This window comes from Sitophilus oryzae, unplaced genomic scaffold (assembly GCF_002938485.1).
Source record: "Sitophilus oryzae breed Bouriz unplaced genomic scaffold, Soryzae_2.0 scaffold_738_pilon_pilon, whole genome shotgun sequence".
In the NCBI taxonomy this organism is placed as follows: domain Eukaryota; kingdom Metazoa; phylum Arthropoda; class Insecta; order Coleoptera; family Curculionidae; genus Sitophilus; species Sitophilus oryzae.
The window spans coordinates 1993878-2004757 of record NW_022147349.1 but is presented as its reverse complement, the minus strand read 5'-3'; the positions used below and the strand labels follow the sequence as shown (position 1 = coordinate 2004757).

Here is a 10880-nt window from a genome sequence, read left to right as displayed (position 1 = left end):
TACTAATCTATTTTAAATATTTATTTTACATAAAAACTTCGTTATTTCAAATGCAACACCCTATATTTTTTAAAATAAATCAAAGCAGATTCTAATGCTCATTCAAACTATATTAGGGTAAATAAAAATAAAGCTTATAAGCATATATTTAATCCGTATAGTAAATGCCTTATTTTGTGTCCAAGAATCCAAAAATGAAATAAAATACCGGGTGTTCATAATTACAAGATTTTCTAATGGCAAATGGAAATAAAAGACAATTTCTTTACATTAAACACAAAAATATATTCGGTACATGACATTCCACACAGTAAACTGTTGAATTTTTAAATCTAAATTACCAGTAAAATAAGTTTAAACTTAAAAGAGTATTTAAAGTAATTTTGTATATCTAATTTGCTATTAAAATTATAAGAAAATAAGATTTAATTTCGGCTTTCGACGTCAATTTTGATGATCTACAAAATTTATTTAATATTAAAGTCTTGGTAATTATTGGAAAAACTGGAAATCGTCCGATTTGCACATAAATTGGTATAAACCGTATTTTGAAGTCGTAGATTACGAATCTAAACTTGTTTTTCTGGCGGTCTCTTACCGTTTTTCAGAAAAATGAAAATCTATTTCAACATTTGTCTCTCTCATTGCATAGGAGAGAGAAAGAAGGATATATGAAATGTCAAACTTCCATCTGGTCTCAATTTTTTTGTTATTTTGTTAAGAAAAGTGTTTTTCAGTAAAATTTTGGACATTTTTCTATCCTCAATGAATTCGTTTTTAGATAAACTATAATATAATGAAAATATATAGTGAAATTATTACTTTATAGGGCTGAAATAAAGAAAAATTTAATGTTGAACTTATTTTCCGTTTTTCTGAAAAACGGTAAGAGACCGCCAGGAAAAAATTCAGATTCGTAATATTCGACCTCAAAATAGGGTGGATACCAATTTTGGTGAAAATCGGACGATTTCCAGTTTTTTTCAATAATTACCCAGGTATTATGTCTACGCCTACCTTGACGTCGTTTTTCAATTGAATTCCCGATATTTCAACGAAAAATAAGTCTTGTTACGATTCGCTGTCGCTACTGCCGGCTTGTGAAGTGCTCGCCGCACTAGCGCTGACCTTCATTTTATGCTTGCAAGCTACTATGTAACGCTGGGCCACCGTACACGGCGGACTGTAGCCCTCTGGATAACTGGGATCTTCAAATAATACTTCGTATCCATCAGTGTGAGTAGCTGGAGGCTTGTTGACGATCGCTTGATAGAAACAGGTAGTCTGAGGAAACAGTGCCAACACTACAAAATAAATGCAATTTAAACCGACACCGTTTGGTGTTACAACAAAAAATTATATGTTATATTATCAACAAATAATTAAAAGTAAATTGATATATAAAATTCGAGCGTATTCATAGTATTCATACATATGTGCAAACAAAATGTTTCTATAAAATATTTTGAATAAAAAGATTAAGGAGGAATATAAAGGTTGATTCTCACTATACCTTCCATTTCCATTCCATATCGATTCAATATCCGTTCCGTATTTTTTATTATATTGACGCTATACGTAAGCTTCCGTTCCGTATCAGTTCCATACTTTTTATTGTACAATTTATATCATTATGAAAGTTTTATTTTAAAAATTTGTATCTTTTAAAAAAGGTAATAGATTTAATTAAGAGCTGAAAGAATAAATAAATATCAGCAAAATGTTAACAGAGTTGGTACAAATGTAAGAACTTGATTTGGTTTGGAAATTTACATTAGGTTAGTGTTACACATAAAAAAAATTGTTTTTATTTTTTCCTACTACATTTTCCTGAGTTTTTACGGATTTTCAGCAAGTTTTTGAGAATAGAAAAAAATTAAGATGTGATGGCGTAATTCTGATAGCAGATTCGTGCTCAGTGTCGAAAAATACACCAGTTTTTTTGTGTGGCTGTGTAATCAAAGGCCAAAATTACATTTATCGCAAATTTTGAAGTATAGTTAGTGGAAAAAGTGGAAAAGTTAAAAGTTTGATAACTCTTTCTACTAAAATTGAAAATATCTCCCACTAATTTTAACGTTCTGAATGCTTATATTTGAATTAAATGAACAAACTTCTACGCTAATTGAAACCGCTAATTTATTCCTCTAATTGCGAGGTTCTGAATGAAGCTTTAGAATTAACTAATTATTGTAATTGCAAAACACTTTCCGATGCATGTCATCAATCATATCGATATTGACACTAATATACCGAGCAGCTCTTCATTTTACTTTATAGAGCAAATGATTGTAACAGATATTTTATTTAGATTAAAGCTGCAAAAATTAGTTTAAACCGAATTTTATTATCGCTATATTAATTACATCCGTTTTCAACAAGGTTGTCGTTTATTATTTGACAATTATCCGAATGTTAGTCATTATTTTGTATAATATCGTGTTGTTGAATCTTTGTGAATAATTCTCGTTTTTTACCTATTTTCATAGTCTTTTTTAAAAATTGTACTTTCAAGCACAAACAGTTCTTTTAAGAAATAAATTTTCGAATTTTAGTATTGCATTTCTTGGAATTGTGTGTTGAAAATATGACAAAGCATTTAAACAGTCGAAGCAGAGAGCTTGTAGCTTCCCTGGTTACTATTTTGACTGCAGACACCACATTACACCACTTTCAAAGTTATTTCTACGTTAGTTTTTGTTAAATTCTGTGATTATTAGTTTGTGCATTAATAGTCACCGTCTTACTTGTTATTACCACTTAGGGCGTTGTAAGATGTACATGAATAAATTAATAAATAACCCATAATAAAGCTTAGAATAATCTTCATAATGGACTATTTTTTGCCAATATGTGATAAGTAAAATAAGCTACAAAACAAAAAAATCAATTACTTACTAAAATATTAGTTATTAAATTAAAAATAAAACGTAAAAATCTTTAAAAAATGCTATAATAAATATATTGTTTGTCACTTTTAAATTAAGATTAATCTCATAAATCCATCACAATCTGGCAGCGCTGTCGCCATCGCTGGTCACTCACACAAGTTGATCATGTGCATCGGAAAATTCTTTTGAGATTACTATGTATTAGAGATGGGCAAAACTGCGAATCGCCAATCGCAATTAAAACTTGGTTGTGATTTTTAAATCGAAGCGACTATAACCTGCGATTGCGATATTAATATTCACCAAACCAAATTATTCGTAAAAAAATGTTTTTTTTCTAAATATGCCAATGAGCCACACACGTTCTATTTGAAAAATTGTGATATGATTAAAAATAAGATTTGGGCATTTTTTAACTGACCAGAACATGACACGAAAAACAATAGATGATCAAATCTATTTTTCCAAGGCACCTTGATTAAAAATTAGTGTTTTTAACACAGCCATGATATTCTTGACTGACATTTAAAATACGATTTTTTTAAGTGAAAATGTTAAAAGTTGACAAATAATATGTCATTCTATTCAGAGTGTCATTTTCTATCGAAAAATGTTCAAAAAAATACCGAGGGTGCCATTTAAAAATCAAAAGTTATTAGTAGTAATTTCCGGTGAAACAGGAAGTGCCCAAAGTAATTGAATGCGTCAATGAATCCTAATTTATGTCATATATTAACATACCAAATCTCGTTTTTTTGTGAGGGACAATAAAAAAGTTATAGGGGCGAACCACTCTTGAGAAACACCCGGTATATTATGATCGTGGCCCTAGAAAAGTAATACCTTCTCAAAATAAATAATATCAGACAAAAAAATCAATCGCAGTTTACTATAAAATGCTTTAATAGATCACAAAATTACATTCGCAACAATATTGCAAATCGCAACTCCTAAAAATTCGCAGATCGCAGATAGAAATCACGGTCCCAGTTTACACAATCACAATCGCAGCTATAGTAATACTGGTTGCCTAAATTAAAACTCGGAAATAGCAGAAATCGTAATCGCAGTTTCCTATGAGAGCCAATCGCTATCTGCGATTGTGATTTTAAAATCGTTGCGATTGAATCGCAGTCTGTGATTTTTTGCTCATCTCTACTATGTATGTATATTTTTTCTTGCATTTTTGCTTTCATTTACTACTTGCAAAATATTAGATGCTATGATTAGATGTTAAAGAATTTAAATACGTTACTTTGAATTGCCTGCTTCGGTAGAAGGTTCTAATAAAGTTCTATGTTTATTAGAATTATATATTTTTATAACAATTTTAATAACTACCAACAACGTAAAATAAAACAACAACAAACAACGTAAAATAAAACAACAAATTATTGAGTCTATCCTACATCATATTTTTAGGCTTTGAATAAAATTGGTACGGCACTGATAAACCGGAATTTAAGTCGGCCATTTTTGGTCCACATCCCGCTCGACTTAAGTTTTTTGATATGCTCCTTCCTAAATCTTTTTATGCAAAGATGAAATTAAATACAGCAAACAAGTAACTGATGACCGCGATATTCTGCGATTTTACCCCCTTCCCTCTTGTTACTATAATTAATGCAGTTAATCCATCTATAACGATCTCGCTTATAGTGGAAACTCGTCGAAGTCCCAGAAAAACACATGCAAAATGCTCTGACAAAATCCACTGCATCTTATCCAAATATTTTACAAACGTAACTAGAAATTTCTGGCTCCCCCGCAACTTTCAGCCATATAATAAACGAATCATTTCATTCAAACTCTCTATAATCTCTTTGAACAATCACGAAGCAGTCAATTTCAAAGGGTCCCTCAGCGACCGCGTTTGTAAGCGAAGATGTAGCTAAGGCACTGACAAGATGTACTCGCTTATAATGGAACCTTGCTTGTAGTGGACCGTTAGTGGACCACAGTAGTGCACTAAAATACCTAAAGGCGAATTATTTGGGGTATTCCCACAAAACCATATACAGGGTGAGTTTTCTACGATGTTCTCAATAGGTATCTCGGAAACTACTGGAGATAGAGAGTCGGTTAAATATGGAAAGAATTGTAGTTTTCTAGGGCCATAAAAATGCGCCTTTCAGATTTTTGAAAAAGTTCATGGCTTACTAGATATTAAAAAAAACAAATTTCGACTATTTTAGAAAAGTTGTAGATAATCACATCCTTAATGAGATTGTGTTCTCCGTTTTTTTCTAAAGCCTGCCATTTTTGACATATGACACAAACATATGTTTTTTTTTTAAATGGAAACCATAGTTGGCCATGACTTCATAAAAAGCGCCATTTTTAAGCTTTTCAGCGATATATAGCTGTAATATATTTTTTTTGAAAACTTACCGAGTTATAGCCAATTTGTATCATTTTTAAACAATTTACTTAGGTAGCCATAGAAACAAGTTCGATCGTCATTGCTCTCAAAAATGTCAAACTGTCACATGCAAATTTTGTAAGTTAAAATAAACAAAAATTGTAAATATGCATGTTAGAAAAGTTAAATTTAGAGGCTCGCGCATCAATAGAGTGACTTTCATTATGTCATAATGAAAGAAATGTTAAAAATTATTTATATCATAATTATGCAAACTTATGGATAGGAAGAGGTGGACCAATTGCATGGCCCTCCTCGATCACCTGACCTATCAATTTTAATTTTTTTATGCGGTATGGTTAACAAGTTTTACAAAAGAACTTATGAATTAAGAGAGGCACTGGAAGAGGCGGTACGGAAGTTTAATAAAGTCGACCGGTCGTTCTGTGAGAAAAGCAAGTAGGTAATTCAGTTTTAAAAAGGTGCATTTATGTACTCAAAACAATGGCGGATTTTTTGAACATTTTTTAAAATAACTTAAAATGTATGTAGTGATATTATTTTTTTAAGTTTTAGTTTGTGTAATGGAAATTGTAAAGAACCGTTTAATAAAATATTCTGTCTTTTTATAAGTTATTAATCTTAACAGAATAAGAATACCATACCTACTAAGTGAAATTAGTCAAGAAAGCTATTAATTGGCTATAACTCAGTAATTTTCCGAAAAAAAATATGTTATAGCATCGCTGAAAAGCTTAAAACATTTCGCTTTTTATGAAGTCATGGTCAACTATGGTTTCCATTAAAAAAACATATGTTTGTTTTGTGTCATATAAAAAAATTACAGGCTTTAGAAAAAAACGGAGAACACAAACTCATTAAGGGTGCATCACCATCCACACCATCCTAGAAAAAGCGCAACGGCGCGGCGTATCGTCGTAATAACCTTATATCAATTTCCAGCAATCCTACTGGCTGAAAATTTTCGAAAATTCATCTGTCCTTATTTTATTTATTTAATTTAAGCAGATAATTTTGCTTTCCGTCGTGTTTTAATAAACTGCACCGAAAATGTTACCAATCACAATTGAGCGTCCGGATTACTTGCACAACGACCTTAGCGCGTGGCCGCGGGCAGCCCAGTGGGCAAGCGAGACAGCGACGCGACGCGTTGCTGAGTGCCGATTTAACAAAATAAATAATTTTAAAACTGCCGTCATTTCGTTAATAATAATTAATAATTATCATATCGTGCTGATATTTACATAGGAATACTTATGAGTTTTTAGCGCTTCCGCCAAGCCTAAATAACTGGATTACGTTTTATATTTTCGATTTGTTTACATTGCCCGAGCATATTATAACTTTGGGATAAAAATATCTGTTATAAATTTTAAAACTGACAAATATGAATACTATAATTTAATTACATATACATTTAGTTACAACATATTCAAAATTTAGGTCTATCGGTTTATTCTAGCAGTAATAACGAGTATAAATAAAAAAATGGTCAGTACAACCACAGGTACAACGCTCGCCGTTTTTAGCGCACGTTCAGCTTTGGTTTTAGTTTTAGTGTTTTTTTTTTTACAGAAAATAAATTCTGACCTTTGATCAAATGACAAGAACATTATCATTGCCGATATCTCCTGGTTATAGTTAGGTTAGGTTAGGTTGCAGAAAATTTTTGCCACAGCTTGTTTACTACCAGTAGTATTTGTGCGTTTTTTTAATTCTTCCATTTATCCGGATTTCTACTATGCTTTCGACCTTTCTTAACGTACATAGCATCTCTTTATTAACGCAGCGCCAGTAGCTGTCGCAAAAAAAAGCCGCATAATTCAAGTTTTTTTTTAAGCTAAAACAATGCAATATTTTGAAAAAAGAACTACATTATAACCAGGAGATGTCGGCAATGATAATGTTCTTGTCATTTGATCAAAGTTCAGAATTTATTTTCTGTAAAAACAGCGCTAAAACTAAAACTAAAGCTGAACGTGCGCTAAATACGGCGAGCGTTATATATACTGACCATTTTTTTATTTATACTCGTTATTACTGCTAGCATAAATAGTGATGTTCAGGTCGGAACGTGCCTCAGGGAACGTTCCTCTAAGGTCGGGAAAGTGACTGAAATTCGGGAAAGTTGTATTTTGATGCGAGTTGTAATATTCCTCGGAACATTCCCCACTTTTCGGGAACTTTTCTTAAATTTAGGGAAAGTAATCAAAACATTGGAAAAGTTGTGAACAGGTCACGCCACAAATTAAAAGAAGAAGAGAAACTAGGTTATAAACGACTTCCGTTCGGTCTGTCGTCGAGGCAGCATCGTATGATGTCTGATGGCTGATTGTTCGGGAGTCCAAGTTGTTATTCTGAAGATACAATTGCAATCGTTTTATAAAAGTCTATTATTTTTTGGTGCAAAAGTGTTAAATTGAGTTCGTGTCTCATTCAGATACATATTTTTGTGAAATACATTTAAAGAAAATCTTTTTTCACGTTGTCACGGGGGTAACCAGGCCCTATGTAGCCGGATGCTACCAGCGTGGGAGAAGAGAAGGTCAGATTGATAATATTTTTAAAGACAACCTTTTTTCACGTTGTCAGGGGGGTAACCAGGCCCTATGTAGCCGGACGCTACCAGCGTGGGAGAAGCTTTCGGATTGATATAAGAATTTTTTTGTTAAATTGAAAAACTATACAAATATTCAAGAGAAACGACTTTGAGTCGGACGCTTTTACGAGCTTCTCTTGTCTTAGATTGAAGAAGAAAAAAGGATAGATATTCTATCCATATTCTATCACCCGGCCGGATAGTCCTGGAGCTGTGGCCGTAAAACTAAATTGAAGAACTGAAATTGAGGTTATAAACATAACCTAAATTTGCTTCTTTTATCGACTTGTGTTACTTCTCTTGTTATTTATATATTATTGTGTTGTTATTAAATAGATTTTGAAAGTTAACTTTATCACTTTTCTGTTTTGGGGAATATTTCCGGGAACCTTCCCGGAAAGTTTCCAATTTTTCATAACATTAAATTTTTTTTCCATTCCCATCACTATCCCGATTTGGGGAACGTTCCCAGGAACATTCCCTCAAAATAAGATTCCCGGAATGTCCCCATCTCTAAGCATAAACCGATAGACCTAAATTTTGAATATGTTGTAACTAAATGTATAAGTAATTAAATTATAGTATTCATATCTGTCAGTTTTAAATTTTAGAACAGAGATTTTTATCTCAAAGTTATAATATGCTCGGGCAATGTAAACAAAGCGAAAATATAAATAATAATCCAGTTCCAGTTATTTAGGCTTGTCGGAAGCGCTAAAGACTCATGTGTATTGCTATGCAAAAATCAGCACTATACGATAATTATTAACGAAATGACGGCAGTTTTAAAATTGTTTATTTTGTTAAATCGGCGCGCAGCAACGCGTCTCTGTGTCGCTTGCCTACTGGGCTGCCCGCCGCCACGCGCTAAGGTCGTTGTGCAATTCAGACGCTCAATTATTGATATTTTTAATGCATTGAGCAATAATTTTACACACAAAAACTAGCGTGAAATAGCCAATAACCAAAATTTTACGTTGAATAAATGATTTGATTGTTTTGAATTACCAAATTGAAACTGGCCGCCTATGTTAAAAAGTTAAATAATGATTTTTTACCTTATTTATGAAAAGAAGTTTACATATATAGTCTAGTATGTTCTATTTTTAGAAAGCTCATAACAAGGTAAGTAAAATCAAAATATAATATAAAATATTTTGCTACCGAGTCAGTAAAATGTACAGACTTTTCAATCTCTATTCCTTTATCATGTGTATTGATTTCACCTCTACCCCTACAAAGGTTTTTGAACATACATATGGTAAATAAAAAATTCCAATATTATCAATCCTTTTCAAAAACGGTTTATAGAGAAAAAAATTAAGTTTGGCTCATAGATAAATGAAAAATAGCCAATTTCAAAAACAAGAAATTATGGTATGATGCTCATTTTAGAATTGAAATTTCTTGGTATACATAGATAAAAATGATTTTAAATCATGCTTTACATTGGAAATGAACACTTAATAATGTTCCAATAACATTTCCTGCATATTTATAAAAAATGTACCTATACATTATGAAATAAAATACCTAATTTGCCTTGAGGAAAAAGTGCTTCAGGATTAATTTCTGGATTGGCTCTCATAAGAGGAAGTGGGATCACTCTGCTTTTACTCAAGGTATGCCTCCCTTTTTGGTTCTGCTCTCGTAAAATATCATCTACCTCATACTTGGCTGTGTTAGGATTGTAACTAACCACTTCAGCCAAAATCCAGTTCTCTTTCTCTACTAGTTTTGCAAAAGCAACTACTGTATCGCCCACCTAAGAAGAATATTAATAATGCATACTCCGTGCATTATATGAAATGAAATAAAAAATACTTTTGCAATATAATTTCTCTCAGCAGGCACTGCTCCACAAAGTGGTGGGGCTTTTTCCCCTACTTTTCCAATAAAAAGTGGAAGTGTCTGTGCAGAACTTAACAGCATTTTCATCCAAGTTCCTCTGCGAATAGATTCTTTCTTAGCAGCTGAAGTACGAGCCTAAAAAATTATAAAAATATAAACATTTAGTTGTAAAGAAACCCTGGAACTTACCTGAATTCGCCTTTCATTTATAATATTCCGAATCTCATAAATCTTTTGTAATGCTTTCTGGATAACTTCTCTTTCAGCATCAGTTTGAGCCATAACATTCTTAATAAGGCTTCTGGACTTCTGTTAAATAAACAAAGGAAAAAATAACATCCATCCCATAATTAAAGTAAAGTCAAAGTAGATACCTGTGTATTTGGGCCCTTATCCTCAATGCTATTTCTTTGTAAAGTATTAAGACCTTGCTCACATTGAGCCCTTTTCTTTTCAATGTCATGAATAAGGCTGTAAAGAGACTCTAGTCTTTCTTGTACCTGCTGAACTGCTACCGAGTCAGCTGTAAATGGCATGTTTCCTTAGCTTTTCTTGTTATTATATTTAAGATATTTGTTTAAACTAACTACAGAAAACCAGGCAACCAAAACCAAGAGGAAGAGGGCCTAAAAAGAATGATTTTAGGATTAAATAGATATAACACATATACGTTTTTGATAAATAAAACTTACTAAATTAGTAAGAATTCTTGGAGATATGGTTAGGGTAATTGAATTATAAAACATTACATATAAAAACAAAAATTAATGGATGATTGACTCTATGGAATGAATCAACAAAGTTATTATTTACAGATTAATTTTATAAAGTTATCAACAATTTGTCAACAATCAACAAATATAACCAAATAATGCAATCTGTCATCTGTCACCACTGTCACTTGCTCTGTCACGTGGACACATCTCGCCATAGAATAATTCTATTCTCACCCATTGAATAATTATTTCTTACACTAGGGGTACAGCCAGAGATATGGAAGTGGGAGAATGAGCTTCGACGAGTGCGCATCCAAATTTTTGTCGACGGCAAGATGGCAGACATCTTCCAGGTCTCGCTGTCACTTCCCCTCTTTAATTGACATCTGTTTGTTTTGTTTTTTTTTTTCGTTTGTGTTGTTATCTAGTTAAAATTTATT

General features: G+C 32.2%; 1 protein-coding gene across 2 annotated transcripts; it reads right to left on the bottom strand.

Annotated features, from left to right (window-relative positions):
- Positions 1-262: 262 nt before the first annotated feature.
- Positions 263-10661, bottom strand: LOC115888428 (SAGA-associated factor 29). Of its 2 annotated transcripts, XR_004051254.1 has the most exons (7): positions 10417-10661; positions 10099-10350; positions 9914-10033; positions 9698-9859; positions 9407-9638; positions 1018-1304; positions 263-458 (listed from the first exon to the last, which is right to left on the bottom strand). XR_004051254.1 is itself a non-coding variant. In XM_030908171.1 (6 exons), the coding sequence occupies exons 2-6, from the start codon at positions 10258-10260 to the stop codon at positions 1072-1074; spliced, it is 909 nt and encodes a 302-aa protein (XP_030764031.1). In that variant the 5' UTR covers positions 10261-10350; positions 10417-10661; the 3' UTR covers positions 271-1071. The 2 variants fall into 2 exon arrangements, 1 of the variants encoding a protein (XP_030764031.1); XM_030908171.1 differs by having other exon boundaries at positions 271-1304.
- Positions 10662-10880: the final 219 nt, after the last annotated feature.

Excerpts from the sequence above, each read along its gene's own strand:
- LOC115888428 (XM_030908171.1), bottom strand. The coding sequence starts at position 10,260 with ATGCCATTTACAGCTGACTCGGTAGCAGTTCAGCAGGTACAAGAAAGA. Across the intron at positions 9,639-9,697 it reads AGAGAAATTATATTGCAAAA|GTGGGCGATACAGTAGTTGC; the intron begins GTATTTTTTATT and ends TATTCTTCTTAG. Across the intron at positions 1,305-9,406 it reads TTTTCCTCAAGGCAAATTAG|TGTTGGCACTGTTTCCTCAG; the intron begins GTATTTTATTTC and ends TTTATTTTGTAG.